The 23,271-nt window shown below is 51.4% G+C and overlaps 2 protein-coding genes across 9 annotated transcripts in view; one reads left to right on the top strand and one right to left on the bottom strand.

Annotated features, from left to right (window-relative positions):
- The window catches only part of Stpg1 (sperm tail PG-rich repeat containing 1), a 53,376-nt gene extending 45,846 nt beyond the window's left edge, over window positions 1-7,530 (top strand). For all 4 annotated transcript variants that reach the window (XM_045150209.1, XM_045150211.1, XM_045150208.1 and 1 more), the window contains 2 exons: window positions 4,165-4,355; window positions 6,369-7,530. In XM_045150209.1, coding sequence (XP_045006144.1) covers window positions 4,165-4,355; window positions 6,369-6,445 — 268 coding nt within the window. In that variant the 3' untranslated portion in view covers window positions 6,446-7,530. The remainder of the gene's footprint in view (window positions 1-4,164; window positions 4,356-6,368) is intronic.
- A 3,407-nt stretch (window positions 7,531-10,937) lies between these two features.
- Window positions 10,938-23,271, bottom strand: part of Grhl3 (grainyhead like transcription factor 3) — a 34,087-nt gene continuing 21,753 nt past the window's right edge. For 4 of the 5 annotated variants that reach the window (XM_045151199.1, XM_045151200.1, XM_004657512.3 and 1 more), the window contains exons 9-16: window positions 21,301-21,459; window positions 20,820-20,898; window positions 20,575-20,708; window positions 18,834-18,868; window positions 17,673-17,761; window positions 16,901-16,986; window positions 15,329-15,393; window positions 10,938-11,596 (exon numbers count right to left, since the gene is read on the bottom strand). In XM_045151199.1, coding sequence (XP_045007134.1) covers window positions 11,482-11,596; window positions 15,329-15,393; window positions 16,901-16,986; window positions 17,673-17,761; window positions 18,834-18,868; window positions 20,575-20,708; window positions 20,820-20,898; window positions 21,301-21,459 — 762 coding nt within the window. In that variant the 3' untranslated portion in view covers window positions 10,938-11,481. The remainder of the gene's footprint in view (window positions 11,597-15,328; window positions 15,394-16,900; window positions 16,987-17,672; window positions 17,762-18,833; window positions 18,869-20,574; window positions 20,709-20,819; window positions 20,899-21,300; window positions 21,460-23,271) is intronic. The other variant, XM_045151202.1, reaches the window with a different exon arrangement.

The raw sequence follows: 23,271 nt of genomic DNA, 5'->3' as shown, positions 1-23,271 counted from the left end.
CCAATTCAGGTAATTACACCCGGACCCACCTAAAAGCTCCCCTGGGATCGTCAATTAGCTATGGGATGCTTCTGCCCTGGCAGCTGGTTGTCATCTGTCACCCGCTGCTACCCTGCTGAACAGATACTGCATTCCACCCCAGAGGCAATTGGTCTGTCCTTTAATGTGAAGAGAAATTGCCCCTTTATCCCTCCCAACCATGGGAATCCCCCAGGCAGAGAACCTGTGCCTGGGAGTGTCTCAAGGGTCCCAGACACCTTCCTCAAGTGACCCGCTGAGTCTTCGAGGACATTCATTATCTTTGGGCCACAGGCAAACAGCTCAGGTTGGGAACTGCTAACTCTTAATCCCGCCATGGGGATTCAGAAGCTTTGATAGTTGTTTTTTTTCCATAGCTGAGCAATGAGGCTCATCAAAGGCCAGCCACACCACACTGCAGGCTGTCCTGGGTGTAAACACCTGACCTCTGTGGTTTGACAGCCCCATCTTACCACCAGAGACCAGCCCTGGGTGAAGGGATTCTGTCAGGTGGGGTTCAGGTATCTGGGTTCCATCACCCACTTTGCTAATGCCGCTCCGTGATAGGGGTTAGGGGCTTCAAGCTGAGGAAGACAGGATGGCCTCCCAGACAGAGAGGCAAGGAGACAGCATGGAAGTGTGTGCTCGGGGAAGAAGACCCGCAGGTCTGGACCAGGGCCTGGTTGCCTACACTGAGCTGTCGGCTCGCACACAAGTCACCTTGCTGCCGCTCCTCTGCTGAAAGTGGGATCTGAATCCACCCACCTCCAGTCCCATGCTCCTGTGGAGCCCCAAGGGGGAACATGCCAGGGTCAGGTGAAGGCCCCTGAAATGTGGGGTGTGCAGAATGAAACTGAGTCTTCAAGGATGGGGACGATCCTACCAGAAGGATAAGTGAGGGAGAAGGCGGAAAGCTGCCCAGCTACACGTGTCAGCCTATGGGTTCCAGGAAGGAAGGATGGGGTTGAGAGGCCATGAGCAGCTTCCCCCTAACTACGGCGGCTCTGTCACGGGGGTGGGGGAATGATCAGAACAAGAGAACCATCTGTGACCTTCCAACCAAGCATGAATCCCTCCTGTGGAGCAGGCCTCAAGTCCGGTCTGAGAGCAGTTGGTCATCCCATAGCAATTATGCCACTATTGCACTGGAGGGCTCATCTTGTCTGGCTGGCCCGTTGCCAGGGTGACTCTTGCATGAGAGCCCCTGTGTCTCTCTCCTGAGGTGCTCCTTTCTCCTTTGTGCTAAAGAAACACATGCTGAGGCTGCAGGGATCATGCTGACAGTACTTTCATTGAGCACCTACTATGTGCTGGCACTCTGGGGGGTACTTCTCTTTCATTTTGTCATGATTGCTCTATAAAACATGGGTTTTTTTGTAGTTGAATTCATATCGATTTATTTACTTATTTGAGAGTGAGTGACAGAGAGAGAGAGGCAGATAGGTAGATAGAGAATGGGCGCGCCAGGGCCTCCAGCCACCACAAAGGAACTCCAGACGCATGCACCCCCTTGTGCATCTGGCTAACGTGGGTCCTGGGGAATCAAACCTCGAACCGGGGTCCTTAGGCTTCACAGGCAAGCGCTCAACCGCTAAGCCATCTCTCCAGACCCATATTTTTTAGTTGGCAGTAACACTTTTAAATAGTTATTTGACAAGCAATCTGCTCACACAGCATTGATGCCCAAGCAAACCCCTCGCCTGGAAGGTGGGGGACGTGGCTTCTTTCCTTTCCCTCCTCCCCCAGATGTCCTTCTGTGCTGGTGCTTTGTCCTGGATGACCTTCCATGCTCTTCCAGCTCATGAATGCTTCTTGTGGTTTCACCTGGTCTGGAATTTTATGACTGTGGAGTTTTGTTTTAGCGTCAATGATGATATGGCTTATTACAAGATGGCTAATAGGTCTTTAATTATTTGTTCTTTAAAAACATCTCATGTTGTGTGTGAAAGTCAGAGGACAGCCCTCCGGCATTGTTGGAAGCAGTCTCACCACACTAGCTGGCCCATAAGCTTCCAGAATTCTCTTGCTTCAGCCTACTGTCTCACTACAGGAAGACTGGGATTAGAAACGGTGTCTGGTGGGCTGGAGAGATGGCTTAGTGGTTAAGCGCTTGCCTGTGAAGCCTAAGGACCCCGGTTCGAGGCTCGGTTCCCCAGGTCCCACGTTAGCCAGATGCACAAGGGGGGGCACGCGTCTGGAGTTCGTTTGCAGAGGCTGTAGGCCCTGGCGCGCCCATTCTCTCTCTCTCCCTCTATCTGTCTTTCTCTCTGTGTCTGTCACTCTCAAAGAAATTAATTAATTAATTAAAAAAAAAAGAAGTGGTGTCTGGTACTTATATAGGTTCTGGAGATTTGAACTCAGGTCCTCATGCCTGTGTGGCAAGCACTTTATCCATGGAGCTATCTCTACGAGTCTGTTAATTTAATTTTTCCCTGTCCTTATTGCCTACGTCTTTTTCTTCGTGTGTTTGTTTGTGGTTTTGCTTTTAAAATAGGGTGTCACTATTTAGCCTTGACTGGCTTGGGACTCCCTATGTAGCCCATGCTGACCTCAAACTTTAAATGATCTTCCTGCTTCTGTCTCCCCAGTGTGGGGATTTCAGACATGTACCAAAAGTGGGGGGTTTTGATCCTGGCTGCAGACCCTGGCATCCAGGTACAAAGAACTCAGGAAACTTGTCCCAAGTCTCAGCCAATCTGTGGCGTGATTAGAATTCAGATGCAGGTCTGTGTGACTTTGAAAGCTAGATCTCTTCGGCTATGATGCTTTTCCAAATTGCTGGGCACAGGAGACTTCCACTCCAATACCATACTCCTGCCAACTTGCTCTGTGACTTTGCATAACCTCTTTCTCTCTGGACACCAACCTCCTCAGCAAAACAAGGAAGTTAGATAGACATCGCTAGGCCCTGTGGCTTTCTGGGGTTAAGAAGATGGTGGTCAAGAGTAGTGGAGTTCCTTCCTCTGCTTTGGGGCTGTTCTGTATTCTCAGAACCTTCTTCCTCCTATCTTGAGAGGCTTCAGGAGAGCCTTTGGGTGTGGGGCAGCCCCTCCTCTGCATGGTGGACATTGTGCATGGTGCCCGATGCCCTGGACAAGCCCCACACACCCTGGCAACATGGTTTAACTGTGAAGCAAGAAGCCCCAACCGTCCTCTGGTCCAACTCCCTCAGTTTCAAGACTGGGAAACTGAGTTCCAGAACTGGTGAACAGGTTCAAACTCCAGTACTGGGTCTGCTCGGCGTTCATCTCTCAATACCAGATAGACTCCCTTTCCCAAAGGATGGAAGACAGCCTGAAAGCAGGTGCAATGTCAGCAGTGAGGGTCACGTGGAAGTCTCTGGACTTCCAATCCAGGGCCACTCACTCCTATACCTGCCTGAGCGGGAAGAAGTGACCAGGAATCTGCCATGTTAATAGTGGATTGGTAAAATATTTATAACAAAAAAAATGTTTGCTTTCTGGGGCTAGAGAGATGGCTTAGTGGTTAAGGTGCTTGCCTGTGAAGATGAAGGACCCCGGTTTGATTCCCCCGTACCCTCTGAAGCCAGATGCACAGGTGGTGCATGTGTCCTGGAGGCCTTGGCGTGCCTGTTCTATCTGCTTCTCTTTCCTTCTCTTTTTCTCTCTCTCTCAAAAAACAAACAAACAAAAAAAACAATTGTTTTAAAAAGAATACTGGATTGGACTCTAGAGATCTGCTAGTCATAAAATAGCAAAACTCAGCAATGTGGGATACCTCTTCCCCTCTGCTGGCCATGTAGACGTCACACGTGGCTCACCAGGTCTCTTCCATCAAGCCCACATGAGGCTTCAGTTCTCCGCAGAGCTACACAGCTAGGCATTGTCAAGCAACAAGAATCAGTCCATATGATCAGTGCTGCCTGCACTTCTGCATCAGCCTGGGGACAATGTAACAACCACGCATTCTTGCTATCCCGAGAGTCATCTTGTGTAACCGTGACTAGCTTGTGTGGTATGACTGTGGTGGCCATCATGCAGATGAGGAAACTGAGGTCTGGGGATCCTGCCCAGGTGTTCTGGTGGCATGTGAGTCTTGGTGCCATGCAGGCTGTGTCAAAAAAATCTGGCATCTCCCCAAGTAGGCATCCAACAGTAACGTCTCCCCATTGTGTCTTCTGCATAGGAAAGTCCAGCTCCTGAACTTCTCCGCCCAGCCCCTGCCTCTGCCCCCAAAGCCGCCCCTCCCAGGCCCTGGTCAGTACGACCTCGTGGACTACGAAGGTCCCCCCAAGCATTTCATCTCCAGCGCGTCATTTGTGTCCAACACCAAACGGTGGCCAGTGGTGACATCCCACGCATCCCTGCCTGGCCCAGGTCAGAAGATTGCTGTAAATGACTGTAAACTGAAGTCTTCCACAACTAACTGTCATTCCAAGGCCATCAAATACCAAACAGCCTATATGGGTGTGGGCTGATGTAGGAAGTCCTCAGCTCACAGGTTCAGAGTACACAAGTGTTTTGTTTCTCAAGGTACCAGGGCCCTTGAGCAACAAGCCAGGCCAGGGGTCCAAAACTGAGGACAAGAAAGGCCTAATAGGTTAAAAAAAAAAAAGGCTCTGGGCAGTCAGTGACTATACTTTCTGGGGTGTGGAAACAGCATTTTCTAGGGTAGGGCATAGCTTTTCTCAGAAAAGCTCTTGTTTTAAAATATTTAAGGTCTGGGGAGATAGCTCAGTGGGAGATGCCTTGCCTCAAAGCACAAGATCCTGAAGTTGACCCTCACATCCCATGTTAAATATCAGGAACTGTGGCACATGCTTGCCATACCAAAAGAGGGAAGGGGGAGACAGAAGGATCTCTGGAGGTCATGGGTCACATCTATTCTGGCCTAATCGGTGAGCTCCAGACCAGTGAGAGACCCTGTCTCAAAAAGGGTGGGTGACGTTCCTGAGGGCGACGTCCAAGGCTGTCCTCTGGCCTCTAAATGCACATACACACGTGTGCATACACTGTACATCCTTGTGCACCCCCTAACACACAAATGCACGTGTACACACAGACACACATTTAACCCAGTGGTCTAGACTGGCATTTTATAGACAGGGAGGGCTGGGCGAGTGGGTGGGGCAAGCTGTCCATAGCACTTAGGGTATTTGGGGCAGGGCAGAGGACCCAGGCAGGGATTCCCCCATACTTTGAAGGAGATTTAGGATTGTACAATGAAGCAGCTTTGTGAATCTCCCTTCCTTCTTACCCATGAGCTGACAGAGCACGCTCAATGCTTTTACGTCTCCCGGGAGCGAACACCCCAAGAGGCTTGCTCCACTCCATCTCCACACTTCCCACCTTACCCGCTACCACTCCTTGACAATGGCCAGAGCTGGTGGTATCAGGGACTGGCAGGTGCGCCAGTGCCCTGGAGGAAGAAGGCAGGGTTGAGGGACCACTCACAGGGACCACTGTGCTCAGTCACCTTCGCTCCACAGGGTGGGGACATCTCGGATGCTCGCTGACTGGCTGAGGCCTGGTACTTGTCCCTACGGGCGCCAGTCTGGCAGGGGACATTAACCGCCCCCTCCCCCACACAGACACACACTCGTAGGTCATCCGTCCATCAGGAAGGAGGAGGAGGTCAGGCTCCTCGCTTTGGCCTTGCACGTGTAGTGGCAATCAGACCAACAGGGCAGAGCTTTGACATGGGGTGAGCTGGCCAGGGCAGGAGAACACAGTGTGTCCGGAAAACTGAGTTCCAGGAGGCCTGGGGGCAGGCAGGGCTCCTTGTCTGATCTTGTTTGGCCTGGTCTTCTAGGATCTTTGTTGGGGTGTGAGGTACTTGAGAGGTTCTGGAAGTGTAGACACCAAAGCAGCGCCCTGAGGCAGGACCCCCAGGCCCAGACCCAAAAGACCTGACCTGCTGCTGTGGCCACCTTCACTAAAGTGTGGCCTTCCCTGAGGGTCTTCTGGGTGGACGCCCATGAGGACATCAACTTTGGTGGCCTCTAGCAGATGAAGGTCTGCCTGGACTGCCATGGAGTTCCCTGAGTTAGCTTCCTAAGAAGACACACACAGCACCCTCCCCAAACAAGGCAGTTTGAGAAAAGAGCTTCTGGTCCCCTAAGCCTCATCTGCTAATGTTCTGGAAGTTTCTAACTAAATCATAACAAAATCTCAACAAAGTGTACACCTTATAAGAGCATTGTTTTATTGGGTATGTTGATCTCACATTTTATTGACACCAATTTTGTAGAGTTCTAGTGAAGAAGTTAAAAAGAGTCAAAGAATGCCTGAAGCCATTGTTCAAGTCCAGTCTTAGTGAAGAGCCATGTAAGATGTGAGATCCTGGTGGTCGTCTTCCTCTTCTCACACTCTCTCTCTTTCTCTTTTCAGCCACATACAAGCCAGAGCTCCCAGGGAAGCAGTCCTTCCTCTACAATGAGGACAACAAATGGATCCCAGTTATGTAGAGATGCCACAAGAGCTCAGAGAGAAGCCAGCCAGCTCCCTGCTTCCCGCTCCCCGCTCCCAGGACGTCCATTAGAACATGTTTCCTTAGTCACTGTTCCAGGGTCACAGCACAGCTATTGCATTTGGAGCTGCCACCTGGAAATTGCCCACCCCTGCCCGCTCTGGCTTTCTTGAGCAGAAAGAAGGAGGTGACAGAGCCCTCTGGCTACCTGCCCTGTACCTGCTCAAGCTGGCTCGAATGACTGCCCTCCAAGAGCTGTGGGTTCCTGAGGCAGAACCCCCAATGTACTGACAAGACAGTGTGCGGCAGATTCCCTTTTAGAAGCTGGAGGTCAGCCAGGGCTCAAGAGCCCAGAGTGTGCCCACGCCTGGTCCATCCATCAGCTCTGACTTCCACAGCCCTCCGTGACTTCTAGAAGTCAGGAAAGCCCAGGGGCACCTGTGACGTTGACACAAGGGTATTGCCTGCTCCCAGCTACACCTTGGTACTGCATCTTCAGGAACAACATGGAAGCCAGTCACATGGTCACCTCTACAAGTCACCCACCTCCAGAGAGGCCGGCCCATTGTTTTATAGAGTGCATTGGACAGCAGGTGAGGCAGGAGCCTCCTGGAGCCACAGACCTGGAATCATAGTCCATAAGGAAGAGAGGTCCCCTGTGTCCTTTGCCTGAAGGTTGTCTTCCCCGACCATTCCACTGCTTGGTCTCCATCGTCTTCCAGCAGCCCCTCTCCAGCGTCACAGCAAGCCTTTCTCATCAAGCTGGACAAGTTCTTTAGCAGCTCTTGTCTGGCCTGTCAAATATTTTTTCCTTCTGCCAGAGGGAGAGGTTGCCAAGAACCAAGGAGAAATAACCATACATCCTCTCCTTCCTCAGATATCAGTGTGTCAGTCATTTTCCTAAATGGGAGTCTTGGGCTCCCCTTCGCCTCCACCAGTCCTCAACGCCCCCTCCCCACACATGCCGTCCAGGCCCCTCACTTCCGGTGGCCTCTCCCTGATGTTTTGGACTGCTGTGTCCTGGGCCTCCTATCACAGCTGGCAGATGATCGCCTCTCCCTCTTGGAGGAGTGGGCAAGAAAGGGGGAGGGAATGGAGAGTAACATTCAATTAAACTGAATTCTTGGTTCTTACAGAAGCTGGGCTATTTGTTTGTTTTGTGAACTTCAGATCCATGCAAAGCTAAGACTTTGGGAAGATGAGAGCTGGCCTAGTGTGCACTGGACAGTGGAGGCGCTTCTAACCCTGTGCCTCTGTCTGCTAGGGTCTTAGGCTTCTCCTCCAAGGGGAGAGCTGGCCTGGAATCAGGGCCCCAAGTTCTAACACTTCCAGGGCATGGAACAGGTCATATGGAAGTTGAGACCACAACCTTCTGGAAGTCATCCTGCATGGTCTCAGCTAATGGTTGCCAGAGCTGCAAGTTTTTTTTTTTTTTAAATTCTGGGAAATCTTTGCACCCAGAAATGTCCATGTGAGATGTGGACAACTATATTTCCAATTAAAAAAAAAAAGTGCCACTTAGGATAGAGGATACTCTCCTGTAGGCCATCACTTGTCTACCTTGGTGTTAGACGTTGTAGAAAACTACTCAAAACTAACACTTGAAGCTGGACTTGCTTGGCAAGACTCTGGACAATAGGGCTGAAGCAAAGTAACTCAGGACCAGGGAATTCCATTCCAGTCATGCGCCAAGCCAGATCCCCCGACCCAGGCTTCTCACACGGCTGGGCTAGAATCCCCTGGACCTGGATCCCCGTGGGCAGACACTGGTGGTAATGTGCAGGAACATGACATTAGGTCTCTTCAGTCTTGTCACAGGTCCTACCCAGTGAAGACTCTCTCCAGAAGGGAAACTCCAAATGGGTTAGGAAGTAGACTCCCTCCATGTAGGAGGGAAGTGCAGAGCTTCCCTCCTCAGTCAGAACTCACATTCTGATGTTGTGGTGAGGCCAAGGTCCTAAGCTCCGGTGGTCTGCCTTGAGGGTCCCCAGGCTGTTCCAGCTTTGTTGCGCTCAGAGGTTCCCCCATGCCCAGTTCAACATTAAGATCACCTGGAAGTGGTTCAGACCCCGTGCCTTAGTCATGCCCAGCTCCAACCTCAATAGTTCTGATGTATTGATCCTAGGCATCGCATCAGTGATTTTTCTCATTGCAGTGACAAAGTACTGAGCAACAAAAGTAACCTAAAGAAAAGCTTATCTTGTCTCCCAGCTTGAAAGGACAGTCCATCTTGGTGGGGAAGAGGCAGTGGGAGGGAGTGGCTTCAGCTGTGGTGGCAACAGTGTGAGTGGCTGGTCACGCTGCATCCCGCAGTCCAGAAACAGACAGATGAACCCTGGTATTCATGTGGCTTCCTCCTTTGTCCCTTTGTTTGTTGTGAGGCAAGCCCAACAGACTGGGCTTTTTTTTATGCTAGAGAGCAAGAGAGAGACAGAGCAAGAAAGAGAGAGAGAGAGATTGAGATTGGCATGCCGGGGCCTCCAACCACTATAATTGAACTCCAAATGCATGTGCTACCTTGTGTACATGTGTGACCTTGTGCTTGTGTCACTTTGTACGTCTGGCTTACATGGGATCTGGAGAGTTGAACATGGGTCCTTACGTTTCTCAGGCCAGCACCTTAATGGCTAAGGCATTTCTCCAACCATTTTGTCCCTTTTTAGTCATTTTAGGTCCTCAGCCCATGGGATAGTGTCACTCACATTCAGGGTAGGTCTTCCTCAATTAAACTACTCTAGTGTACTTCTTGTGGAGACAAAGTCAAATTTATCCCACGGTGGCCTCCAACTCACTACTTGGTGGTGCTGGGGATAGAACCTAAGGACTCATGTACAAAATAGGTGAGCCCTTTACCAACTGAGCGGACACTCTAGAAACACCCTCACAGACATGACCAGAATCTCCTAGGCGATTCAAAATCCAGTCATTGAAGGTTAGCCATCACAGGTGTCTTTATTAAAGTTCTTCTTTTTAAATATAAATTTATTTATTTATTTATTTATTTATTTATTTATTTATTTATTTGAGGTAGGGGGCAAATGAGACAGGCAGAGCGAGAGAGAGAGAGAGGGAGGGAGAGAGAAAGGGAGAGAGAGAGCGCACACCAGGGCCTCTAGCCACCGCAAGTGAACTCTAAATGCATGCGCCACCTTGTGCATGTATCTGGTTTATGTGGGTAGTACGGAATCAAACCCGGGTCCTTAGGCTTTGCAGGCAAGTGCCTTAACCATGGAGTAGTCTCTCCAGCCCCATAACGTCTTTTTTATTAACTCTCCTCTCATACCCTCTTCTCCTTTTTACCTCCTTTACCCTACTTAGAGCATTTCGCCATCAGCATTCTGTCCCTCTACTTATGTTACCTACCACACGCCCCCTGAAGCCGCCCTCTCCTCCCTCCCTCCTGGCCTCTTTCTAGTTTCTCAGCCTCTACTATGGACTCTTACTCCAACTCACATACAAATGCAAACATGCTGCATTTGGCTTCCTGAGCCCCCACAACTTTTTAAAGTATTGTTCAGAAAAACATAAGAAATGCAACTATGTAGAAACAAAGCTACTGGGCCTGAAGCCAGGGATGCTGCCCCCCCCCCACCCTATGCCTTTGAGGCCCAACTGGAAGCCGAGGCTCTGCACGTACAGCTGAGGCCAGTGAGGACACACCCTGTGCTGTACAGCCAGAGAAAAGGAGTAGATACACAAGCCACAGGAGGGAATGAGAAAGGCAGGGAGAAGAAGGAAGAAAAGGAGGAAATTACTTAGAGAAAGAGGGCTGGCAGAAGGCAGCTTGGGTTGTGATTTGTTTCTGGAGAACTAGAGCTTGGTTTGCAGTACTTGCCAGCCTCTGAGATGGGGACATTCCCACATGGCTGACTTCAGGGCACCAATATGAGGCTGCTGCCCACAGTGGAGAAGATGCTCAGTTGCTTTTGGGATCCAGTTTGAGCGGGATCCAGAGGAAGTGACAAGTTGGAGAATAGGGTCGGAACTGGCCCAAGACTCGGGTTGCCTAGGTCTCATCCCTGGGCTCTGTGAGACCCTCCTCCTGGCCATTCTGGTCCCTTCCGAGGCCTCTCTTTCAGCATCAAAAATCCTCATGCTAGCTGGCCTTGTGGACCCACGTGTAGATTTTATTCTCCTGCCAGGGTGGGCGCCTCTGCTCACCAGTGCCACAGACAACTCCAACCTTGAGTATGGGACAAGGCAGCCCTGGAACAGGGCCACACTGAAGAAAGAGAAATCCCTCCACCCTATCCAGAGGCTCCCAGAAGGAAGACGTGAGTGCAGCTTATGAAGTGGTGCACAGCTAGGCTTTTATTACTAAGTACTATGATGTACAAAATGCATAAATGTAGATAACAGCTACAAAAATAGTCCAAGAAATATGAAATATACATTTTTTGAAATGATAAAAATGTATCCATGAAAATACAAAATTCTGCATATATACAATATATATTTTTATATATATATATATATATAACATAGGTGAAACATGTAAATAAGAAATGTGTACAACAGTTGAGTGGCAAGGTGGTAGTTTTACATAGCAGTCACTTCATTCCAGTCAGCCCTACAATTGCATTGAGGAAGTCAGTAAGAAAGACACTGTTTCCTCTAGTGTCTTTAAAAAGGTGTTTGGTTGCTCTGAAAATCAAGAGTTTTCAAGTTAACTGGCCAAAGGCTGAGTGAGAACTCCTTGGTCTGAAGTCGTTGGAAGGATCCGATATGGGCAGCTAGTGTGGCCCTGTGAGGAGGGTGGCTTGGCCCTCGGGAAGGGAGGAAAAGTCGGTTGGGTGTGTGCTGACCCAGATGCACTGTCCCTGGTAGGTGGACACTGGCAGGAGGCTTGGGGATGGACTCAAGCATGGACGAGGCTTTCAGATGCAGGTACAAGTCCCTGGCCCTGACAGCGGTGGGTTTGTGGCCTGCAGGCCTCTTGCCTCAAGGAAGGCATTCAAGTAACAGCGCTGAAACACGTGGAGAGACTGTGTGTGGCTGAGCCCAGCCCAGGGGTCCAAGGTTCAGGCTGGGGCCTCACAGCTCCTTCAGGGTGATCTGAATCTTGCCATCTAACTCGCCCATGTCCAGCAGGAAGGCGACATGGTTGCTGTAGTGCTGAATGATGTTGTTGTCCATGTTGACCAAGATTCTGGAAGGGAGGAAGAGACAGAGTTGTAATGTGGCCAGCCCCTGTGCACTGGCCCTGGAAGTGACTAGCTGACAGCACCACTTCGGTTCCTCACCAGCTTCCCCTCTAGCCCTCAGAACCAGCTCGCCAGACGGGCACTCCCAGTGGCTCAGTCCTCACTCGAACCCTGGCGTGTTGCACACCACACTCGTGTCTGCTGCACCTTGGTGCAGGCACTTTTGAGTAACTGATGTGCAACTAACTGTGTGATGTCTCTGGGGGTCACAGTGTTCCCAGCCACCAGACTGGGGAAACAGAGTGTGAGTTCAAGCCCAGAAGGTGTGGCAGTTTGGATTCAATGAGAGGCTACACTGAGTCTCTCGAGGTGTGCCTGCCTGAGCCAGAAGCTGGGGCAAACAATAGCCCTCTCCGTCTGTTCCTGTAAAACTAACATCTCTGTGGGACTGTACAAGAGACTGGAGGGGTGTGGCCCCCCTCTCCCCATCCTCAAGTCCAGGATCTGGCCAGTCTGAGAGATGATGGTCTAAGCCAGAGTTTATTCTAGGGCACCTGTAGGAGCTGCCTCCCTGATAACGGGTCACCAGTAGGTAACCTGAGTTGAGCCCGTGGGGTGTCCTTAGCCCTTCTCTGCTAAACTTCTGAGCAGGTAATGGAGTTGGGTATATCCAACCATACCATTTATCCACCTGCTCATCCACTCATTCACTCATCCATCTGTCCTTCACTTGTCCATCCATCCATCTACCCACCTGCCCCCCATCCACCTGTCCTCCATGTGCCCATTCACAACCCCATCAACTCCCAGCCTTTGCTGGCCTTTTCACAAGCAAGAGCCTTGCTGCAGAAACAAGGGCCACATGGAGAAGAGTCAGATCTACTCGCTGTCCTCCCGAACCTCATACAGACAGGGAGGCTGAATACGTGCAACTATGTTACTCTACTCACAGAAGGCGAAGCTGAGGTTGAAAGACACAAAAGTCCTTTGTCCAGCATTACAGACAGTACAAGGCAAGTCTGGGGTTTTAATCTAAACTCTTGTCTATTTCTACTGTATCAATTTTTGAAACAAAAAAAAGCCATAAAACCCTACAAATACAAGTTAGAAGGAAGCCAAGAAAAGGAAGACAAAAATCAAGGGTCAAGGAAGAGTTCAGGGGGATGTCTGGTTTGTGAGGATCCAGGCAGAGCAGTGGGGACGGAAGTAGCCTGAAGCACACGACTACTGTCCAGCCCGCTCCACCTACACTGCTGGGCAGTGTTCTTTCATACGAGTGGGTGAGGGTGGTTGGAGCCTGGGTTCCCAGAGGCTGGGTGCTAATTGGTCCTTTTCTCAAGCCTGGTTGGAGTCCCTTTGTTTGGGAACTGGAGGCTGGGGGCAGTCCAGAGCACAAGGATGGACAGAGGGCTGGGGGCTCTGGCAACCTTGGGGTCATTTGTTCATGCTTCCCACAGTGGCACTGATCTCCTTCTGGGTACTGGGCACTATGTAAGTGCCTCAAGGGCAGTGATAGCTCAGCTGTGCAGAACGGGAGCCAGACTATGACCACATACCCTCCCATCAGAGGTCAGTGGCAACTGGCCCTGAGTGGCAGGGGCTTGTCAGAAACTGCTGTCACTTCCCAGCTTCCAGCTCTCTTCTGTCTGGATCATGTTAAGCCCCTGGCCTTCTGCCAGCAAAAACAACCTATTGGTTAATCTTTCAAGCACGCAGTGATGCTTGTAAAGCTGATTTTATCTACCTTGCTCCAGAGGACTCTCAGCAGGGCTTATGAAAATAAACTAGGCCTGCGGTTAGGATATTTTCTCTCTTGCAGACCCTGGTGGAGGCAACATTGTCCATGGCCTTCCCTCTCCCAAGAAGAGTTTGGAAGACTATTCTCTTTCAGTCCCTTTGGGGCATCCTTGGACTGCAGTTTCCATGGCCATGGGGCTACTGAGTGATGCCTTGGGCTATGGTACTGAGCAAAACCCCTCAGCAAATCTGACCACAGACTATTTGCACATTGCTTAGTGATCAGAGAAACGGGGGGGGGGGGGGTGAGACAAAATAGTGGGGATGTGCACAGACTTCATTTAGGCAGCCAGGAGTCCCTTCTGTCAGTCACTAACTTGTGACTACTCTGGACCTTAGTTTTCATTTGTAGAAACAGAGAAGATCCTATCAAGCTGGTGAGATCATGACAGGCACTACATAGTCCAGCAACTGGCATGTCTGAAAGTGCTCTGGCAACGGAAGTCATTACAATTATGGTTTACACTGCTCCCTGGGGCACTGAAGAGAAGGCCTCTGGTGACTGGGCCATGGGGCATGGGTGGGAATCCTGCCTCCCATCAAGTACAAAGACATCTCCTGGCCCCTCTGCCTGGCCTGGGGTAGGATTTGCAGGGGAGCCCTGTGCAGGTGGAGCTGGAGGCAGGGGACATGGCACTGCACTGAAAGGGAAGTGGGGTCAGGCTTGTCTGGGCAAAGCAACCAAGTAGTAGATTTTGCTCCAGACAACACGTGAGCCACAGTCTGAAACCAAAACTTGGCGGGGGAGGGGGGATAAAAATCCCCCACACAGAAAGAACCTCTACTTCCATATAGCTGAAACAACAGGGGTCCCTTTCCAGGGGTTGGGCTGCAGGACAGACATCTTCTGCACCCCAGCTTTCTGTAGGAGGTTGAGTGGGGAGACACATCAGAGGGCACAGGGGGCGGGGCCAGGGCAGATGGGCTTTGCTTTACAATAGGACAGCATACAAATCACAGCACAGGCAGGTCCTGGGACCTGGCAGGGGTTACTCACAGGTGTGGCTGGAGTAGACTGTCCAGAGGGGGGCAGGTGGGCAGGTGAGCTGAGGCAAAGGGCCTGGGCTCACCGTTCTGGGGATGGAACTGATAATTTGTTTCCCTCCAGGGCTCATGCTGGACTGGAGAAGTCATCTATTTGGAAAGGGCTATGGAGGCCCCCAGGGCACTGGCTCTGACCAGGGATGAAGCCTGGGGACAGTCACCTGTGGCCCTATCTGCCCCCAATGAAAGGGCCTTCTGGGCACACAGCAAAGGGTGCTGTGTTCCCTGGGAACACTGCCATCCCTGGATGGAATAGGTGCTGCCCTCCTTCCCACTCCACTCTAGAGTAGAGGGACTCATGGACTGGGCCTCCACTGGACTCCCAATCACAGTCCCTTTCACGGCCATTTGGAGGCCACTCCTGCCTGCGAAGCTTTGCTGGGCCTTCACGCTGCTGCGCTTTTGCTCCGCTACTCCTGCTCATCGCCCCGAGCTTGGTCTCCCTACCTTATGTTATGGGTAATAGTATCTATTCCTCAGTGGGGAAGGGGGGTTTTAATGAGAGATGCTTATCCTAGGGTGACACATGGCAGTCAGGTGAATGGTGATCATTACAGTTGTTATCAGTACAATCAAAAAGACCTGGTTCTAAGAAAAAGACAAAAAATAAATAAAAAAATAAAAATTGAAAAAAAAGACCCGGTTCTCCACGGCCTTGGACTTGAACTTGGGTCTTGTGACGGGTGACCTGCATTTGCCCTCCCATCTAGGATGTCACCTATGGAGACGCCTTCATCCCCTTCTTGCAAAGAGACCAGGGTCTCTGCAGATGGCGGGGTGACCATGGCCTTGACCTGATGAGGGGGCACTCTCTACCCTACTGCACTCTACCAAAGCCAAGCATAGCTCCATTGGCACCAAGAAGCCCGCAGACAGGAGCTGAACTCAGCACTTACCCCCGCTTGCATTTCTTGTAGACTTTGTAAATGTTCTCCTCAGGAAACCCATACTTCTCAGAGATCTGGAATGAGAAGCAGGGTTTCACTGTCAGCAGCTCAAACTGGATTTATACACAACTTTTATTCCATTGCTTTTTTTAATTTCTGACCACAAAATATATGTCTGTAGTAATATATGTATATATTTTATCGACACACACACACACACACACACACACACACACACACACACACGAGAGATAGAATTGCAATCCCCCACTCCCATTTCCCCCATTAGCCTGTGGGTGCATACTTTCCCCTCTTTGGGCCAGGTGTGCACATATTTTCGAAACACATATAGGCAAATGAATCTCATTTTGTAGCCTTACCATCTTCTGACACACCGCCCTGTATCATGAGTGACACAGCAAACAGCACTTTCAGTGGCTGCACAATATCCCTATGAGCATCTGCTGTTTCCCTTTCCCCTTGCCTAATAGCTGATATCTGGGTTTATTTCCCTGAGTATTCTTGGCAGAGATCCTTCTAATCCAGAAATGTTCCTAGATTGATTGTGTCAATGTCTGGAAGCTACCAGGGAGAACAGCTGAGGTCAGACCAAGCAAAAATTTGGCAACTTTCTGAACACCGGCCAAACAAATTGTACAAAGACCGCACGGGCTTCCCTAAACTGTGGTGGGCTCTCTATCCCTGGAAACACGTAAGGCAGGAGTGGGTGTCTTTCAGAAGAGCTGTTGGGAAGAAAGCTCAACTCCCACACGGGGAAACTGACCCTTTAAGATGCCCAACCCAATGACTGCGAGTCATATTCAAGTGACATTAATGACCATTTGTGGGCCCAACTTCCTGGGGCTGATGCCAAGCAGGCTGACAATATGTGACGAGAACAGGACAGCATGAAGCGGAGAAAACTTGGACTGGAGTCACAGTTCAGGTGACTTCACCTCTTGGGCTATTTCTTCCCAGAAGTGAGGTGACACCAACAGTGCCCACTGGAGAATGCCAGAGCTGGCAGATGAGGCAGGCCTAACAAATGCCTGACATGCGGTGGGTCTTTCAGTCAGTCAGACTCACTTCCCCCTCCTGCAGCTGTGAGCCTTGGGCCATCCTGAGGGGTTCCACCTTTAAGCGGAGGCCCTGTGGGCCCATTGCTGCTATGTACTTGCTCAGAGTTTGGCTGCCCTGCCTGCTCTGGTGGCTTGAGGTGGGGTTGGGGAAGGTCTCCTTGCCCTGCCCTCAGCCACTCAAGCCCAGCAAGCAGGAGGAATGAGGCCCCTTGGGATGGAAAAATAAGCGTCTCTGGGCCTGACCTTTTTGGGTTTCATTCCCATTAAAACAGAAACAGGTTTTCAAAGCCAACAAAAGCCCTGGCCTGTCAGACAGCAGCCATCAGATTAAGGAGGATTTATGGTGTGTGCGACTCTCAGGGTGGAGCAGGGTTCTGGCTGGGAGATAACATCAAGAGGCACACCCCCCAGCAGGGCCTTGGCCCCCCACCTGGTGGGACAGGTAGGCCACCAGAGCCCTCCTGTGGGAAATGAGGTTGGTGAGAGCTGCCAGGCGCCTTACCGCATTCCTTAGCCCCTTCAGGTCTGGGGTCTTCAACATGAGTGCGTCAAACACCTCCTCGCTCTCCCTCCGCACATAGAGCAGAACTGAAAACCAATGGGGAGGCTTTTAGGGAAACACTGAGGACATAGTCCAGGGGGATCTCAGGGGTAGAGGATCTTAAGAAGTATGACTTTGCTGGAAGGCTGATTGTGATTTCTGCTGAGGGGTATACACAGCTGGGAAGCACTCCCATTGGCTCATAGCACCTCTTAGAGACTGTCTTGATTTGGGGAATTTGAACCCCAGATCTAGCTCTACTGCTTGCAGGTGTTAACCAAAAGAGTGATTCAACACCGCTGTGTCTCACTCTGTAGGTGTGTAAAATGGGGTCCTTGTTGTGGGGCAGTGTTTAGAAACACCAAGTGCTTTGCTAAGCTCACTTCCTGGCTGTTGGTGGATTCTTCCTGAAACTCAGCTAAGCTCCCAGAGGCTCATGAGTAGCTTACCCCCAAATCACAGACTCAAGAGTGTCAAAGTCAGATAAGCAGATACAGAAACGACCCTATTCCCACCTCCTTAGAGAAAGAACGGGGTTTCTCTCAGCCTGACTGGCCTATGGCCTGCACCAGCTGCTCTGGGACAGCCACGCTCACACAGGGATGTTCTCGTCAACTACCTCCAAGTCTTGGCCCAAACCCACTCCTCTTGTCTGTCCTGCCCTGAGTGGGGAAGGGGAGTAGGGGGCTTGGAGAAGGCTTCAGGGAGTAGGCAGCTCAAGGGCTCAGGCTACCTCTTTGAAGGTCATCTTCCTTGGCCTGCTTGGAGGGCAGGGGTTCAAATTCATCAGTGAATGGCGAGCAGGTACGCTTCAAGGGTAACCTGTGTGGACAGTATGCATGGACTGGTAAGGATAGCTGGGCCTCCAGGGGCCCTTGGGGCAGCAGATGTCACAGGAAATTTATAGCAGGACTTCAGGTGAGGTAGGAGGTTGAGCGCTGGTTTATTTGGTCAGACCCCAACCCTGCTGCATCCTGGCTTTGGGTGAAGGCTGGGCCCCTTAACCTCAAATGACCCATCTGTGAAGTGGGGCGCAGAGGAGAAACAGCAAACACCCTGCAGATAGCTAATATGAGGTTATGGGAGATGGCATGGGACACTTAGGGTCTCAATGAAGGTGGGCTGTTAGCACCATCCATATTGTCCTTTCTGGAAGAAGCAGTGGAAGAGGAATGACCATGGAGTCTGGACTGAAACAGGCATGGGTGTGAGTCCTGTCTCTGCTTCTTAATAGCTGTGTGACCATGGGCAAGTTACTTCATTTCTTTGAGCCCAAGTTTCCTCACCCAGAATACAGCAATGAGTCTTGCTTGTCTACTTGGCTGTGTGAGGTGCTAAGAGAGAACTGGGGGTGAAAGCACCTTATGAAATGTACATGTTGATTATAGGGAAGAGTGGATTCCAACAAGTGGTTTGTACAAAGTGCTTCCCTTGTTACGAATGTACACCCACATTACTCTCTACTTGAGTGGCTTAGCAAGGCTCAGGAAGGCCCCAGGTTGCCATGACAGATGGTGTGGGGAGAGGGGCAGGGTGGGGACATTTGTGGCCTCTGGGGGAGATGTGTTGGGGAGGAGTGTGGGCTTCACTCCTCCAGGTCCTCCCATACAGCTCTGCTCTGCGCTCTCCACATGTGCATCGCTCACAGAGGCTTTTCTTTGCCATTTTACAAGCAGATGTCTCGCCAGAGATTTGCCAACTTTCCACATAAAGCAAACCCATAAACCCCAGGCGGTTTCAGTGAGAAAGGAGCAGGAGTCCAGCCCAGGAGTGGGAGAGTCCCACAACTCCTCCCTGGCCCAGGCCTGGCTTGCTTTGGGTAGAAGGGGAAAGCAGCAGACAGTCGAGCGATACAGGGGTAGGTAGGGTCAGGATCCCTGGCTGCTTTCCATACCTGTCAGAGCCACCATGTCCTGCTGAGGGGACCACCTGCAATAAAGAGAAAAGACACTTCTTGTCTCATATAGGAAGAGAGGAGAACAGGCTTCTTGGGAAGAACTTCTCTGGGAAGGAAGTGGGGTGGGTGTCATGTTGGTGCCTTTCTAGCCCATTCTGTTTTGTGTGTCCCTAAGTGAGCTGAGGTCCTGAGTCAAAAGCAACTGTCTAGCCTGGGCTGCGAAGTCAGGACTCAGACACACAGTGGAGGTGCTACAGCTCTGTTGGCAGAGCAGTGAGCAAGTCTGAGCTCACAGGTGGTAACTATGGCTACTGTGCCTGCTGTGACCAGCAATAACAGGTGATGGAGCTGAGGCAGGGCAGGGCAGGGCATTGTGAGAACGAGGTGCCCTCCAGTACACTGTATGGCTGGTGCTGCTCCTCCTGTGCTGTCTAGCAATCACTAGCCATGAAGTCCTGTGGGGTGACGAGAGCCCAGGCCCCGAGAGAGAAGAAAGTGGCTCAGGGCCACATTCAGCTCTGTTCCCTGTTTCCCAGGGATCACTTCTCCTTGCTTCCATATGCAGACACTGGACCCCACAGAAGAGCTGCCCCCTGGCCAGAAACACTTGGGCTAGCAGAGGGAAACAAGAGAGAAGGGCTGATGCCATGGCCTGGGCCATGGAGACCACCTGGCTGCTTCCAGGGCAGCGGAGAGGACAGTGATGTTATGTACTGGCAGCTCTTTCCAGTGCATGATGCCAAACACATCTCGGAAACCAGGGCATGTTCTTTACAGATCACACTGCAGTGTGGGGAACCAGGTCCTCAGGGGAAGGATGTGGTCGACTGCTACAAATGGAAGCAGATGGGATACAGGCTGAGACCCTGACTCTGCTCTTGACTCAGGTGGCTGTCTCCCTCAGAAGACAGCTATGTAGGGGTGAAATACACAGCCAAGGGCAGGCCCAGCGCCTCCTGGCTGCAGGTGCTCAGTGATGATGCCCTGGCTGTATAGCAACAGCTAGTGGTCAAGGGCATGGATCCAGAGCTGGGTTATGGGTTGGGTGCAAGTCATGACTGCTTGTTTGCGAGGGGCACAGAGATATGCCTCCATTTCTGGTCCTCGGCCCATGAAGACTGTATGACTGACTTCACGGGAGTGCAGCGAGAGTTGGAGATAATGCAGGGGAGTACTTAGCACAGCACACAAAGCATCCTCACATTGCAACCATGCGACCATGAGTAGCCACCCAGCCTAGATGTGGCTGCGCTTAACCTCCATGTGGGCTCAAACATAAACTTTATTTTTATTTGCAAGCAGAAATAGACAGACAGACAATGCATGTGGGTGCTAGGAACTCCAGCTACTGCAGATGACTCCAGATGCATGTGACTCTGTGCATCTGGCTCATGTGGGTACTGGGGAATTGAACTCAGGTCGTTAGGCTTAGGAGGCAAGTGCTTTAACTGCTGAGCAATTTCTCCACTCCAAGCATGAATGTTTTGACAGACAGAGTCTACTTTGTGAGCTTCCTGCTCTTCCTGAGATCAGGCCACTGAAGCTACATGCCAGTACATATGTTCTGTGACCCACTGGGGTCCACCAGACGTACTTTGCTTGTGACTTTCTAAAGAACAGAATCTGGAAACACCCCCATGGGACAGCACTGAGGAACACTCCCCTCTGGGGTATGCTCAGACAGGCCCACCAGGGCCATGGTCCCCTTGCAGCCCACTCCCACCTGCCCTGTCCTCACCCCTCCAGGGCGCTGCAGGCCAGAGAAGTGCAGGTTGGGAATGAACAGCACAGGCGGGGTCTCCAGGTCAGCTTCTGGCCGCAGGTAGGTGGTCTCGTTGCCCCGGAAGCCTGACAGCAGGCAGCCCTTGATGCCTGATATAGGAAATGGAAGTCAATGTCCGAGGTCTCTCCAAGCTGGGCTCCAACCTCCTACTGTGGCCTCTCCCCCTCCTGCCCAGGCAGCCCCAGGCTGATGCCACCTACCACTACTGCTGGAGTCTGGGCACTTGACCTTCCTCCGGAACTGCTTCCGCTCATCATCCCGCATCTTCCTCTCAGCTCCCTGTAGGGAAAAGTTGGGGGTCACCAGAGGTCTGGGGAAGGCTGGCTACTTTCCACAGCTGCTGCTTTATACCTTAACTATGAGCCAGGCCTGCAGATTTGTGCATTTGCTCAGGGAGGCCAGGAAATGAGAAGGTACTAAAACTTAACCCAGTCTGCCTGAGGTCAGTGCAAACTGAGAGGGAGAAGGAAAAATGGTGAGTCAGAGATGAACACAATGAGAATGACCGAGCAAAAGAAGACATGGAGCCAGATGTATAGAAACTTGCCGAGAAGAGGCCAGAACCAACAAATGGGGAGAAGCAACCACAAGACAAGCATACTGAGAGAGGGACCAAAGGAAGGGCCAGAGAGGGAGGAGCGCACAGAGAACAGGAGATGCATGTCTTCCCACCACACACACCTTGTCACAGAAAATTTTGATCTGGCAGACAGCGCGGTGTACTAGGCGCTCGGTGCCTGGGCCACAGTCATAGGTGTCAATTTGCAAGTTCAAGGGGACACCCTTCACCCCCTTCTGTGAGGAGAAATCTGTGCTGAGGCAGTTGACACCAATGAACACCTAGGGAAAGAGTGTGGAGCTGGGTAAGCAAAGTGCTCATGCCTGTGTGTCCAGTGAGTCCCTTTGGCCACCCAGGACCCTACAGGCAAATATCACCATCAAGCTGGAGAGATTACTCAGTGGTTAAGCGTCTTGCATGTAATGCCTAAAGCCCCTGGTTTGACTCTCCAATACCCACATAAGCCAGATGTACAGGTGGTGCATGCATCTGGAGTTCATTTGCAGAGGCTAGAGGCCTGGCACACCATTCTCTTTCTCCTCTTAAAAATAAATAAAATATTTTTAAAAGTATCACTATCCCCTTTTACAGACTGGGAAAGCACTGCTTGGGGTGGGCATAGGGCCAGTACAACTTAGACTAGCTCTTCAAGGGTAGCCCACAATGGAGGCACTAAAGACCCTTCAAATACTGAAACCCAAAGCTTTACTTCTCTGCAACTTGCAGCAAGTTTGGGAGATGACTTTTCTGCTGGCCCAGAGATACAATGGGTGACACAGCCCTAAATGACTAGCTGCAGTCAGTGCTGAACTCCAGCAAGTGGCCTTTTCTACTCACGTGGCTCCTTGTCTCTTGTGGTGTGTAGCTTCCCTGGTCATTTCTACTCTATGGCTGTGGAGGCTGAGCAGAGACAAAAGTCCCAGCTCTGTTTCCCAGGGAGTTAGGACAGATGAGCCTGGACATGGTCCCCAGGCCTGCTGTAGGAAGCTTGCTAGCCTGTGACTTTGGACAAATCCTATGAGCTATCTAGCCTCATGCCCTCAACTACAACCAGGGATGGTTAAATTTTCTGCACAGCTCTCTCTCTCTCTCTCTCTCTCTCTCTCTCTCTCTCTCTCTCTCTCTCTCTGTGTGTGTGTGTGTGTGTGCTTGTGTGTGTGAGTGTGTGGTGGGGGACAGGGCGTTAAGACTTAGGCTGTGTGTAGGGATACTAAGACCAGTGGGAGAACACAGGCGGAAGTCTCTACTCAAAGACTCAGATGGCAGCTTGGGGATGGTCTCATTTGGGCCAGTCTGTTACCCACAGGGCTCAGAGTCACACCATGCCTAGGCTGGCCCCAGTGTCTGGGACATTTCCCTTGGAACATGGTCCTCACTTGAACAGTGAGTGAGGGGCAATACTTGAGCAGACCCCCTTGGTCCCAGGCTGGGGCGTCAGGTAGCATATGAGGGGTGGAGCTTCCTTTAGTCTGATTCAGCCTCCACTGGCTTCCAGCTCACACCTGAGAGACCCAGGCCTGGGGGCATGGCAGCTGTGAGAAAATCCCCACCGAAACCCACCTCTCATTCCCACGAAACTCTCCCACCTCCCGGCACTGACGGGCTCCTCCTCAGCCCCTGGCTCTGTTTGAATAATAACCGTAACTGGGCTTTCTGTCTCAGCAGTGTCGTTACCTCCTTTTAGGGGAACTTGGGGTGGCCCCCCAGCCATCCTAGCCTGTAGTTGCCTTTGACATGAATGGATCTAAGCCTGATGGCTAGGGCAAGCCTGTGCAGGGTGGAAAGGACAGGCCTGAGATCACTCAGCCTGGTGCCCTTTCCATGGAACAGCTCTCCACACTGAACCATGCAGAGGCCATGGGCACTCAGCCTGGTGGCTGGGCTCAGGTATGAGGCATGAAGAATGCTTGAGGCCCATGCACTGGCATAAAGAGAACCAGGAAGGCTCCTCGCCTTGGCCTGTCCCATGGACCTGTGCTCTACATGTTGCAGGTCTCAGACGTGACCATGAGAGAGCCTCAACACAGCCCTTGTCAGCATCCCTATGTGGGCTCTGAGAAGCCAGTTCCTAGGGCTGAGCTGTCCCTCTCACT

The sequence above is a fragment of the Jaculus jaculus genome, chromosome 5 (assembly GCF_020740685.1).
Source record: "Jaculus jaculus isolate mJacJac1 chromosome 5, mJacJac1.mat.Y.cur, whole genome shotgun sequence".
Taxonomy (NCBI): Eukaryota; Metazoa; Chordata; class Mammalia; order Rodentia; family Dipodidae; genus Jaculus; species Jaculus jaculus.
The sequence above is the reverse complement of the archived record's forward strand: the minus strand, read 5'-3'. Positions and strand labels throughout refer to the sequence as shown.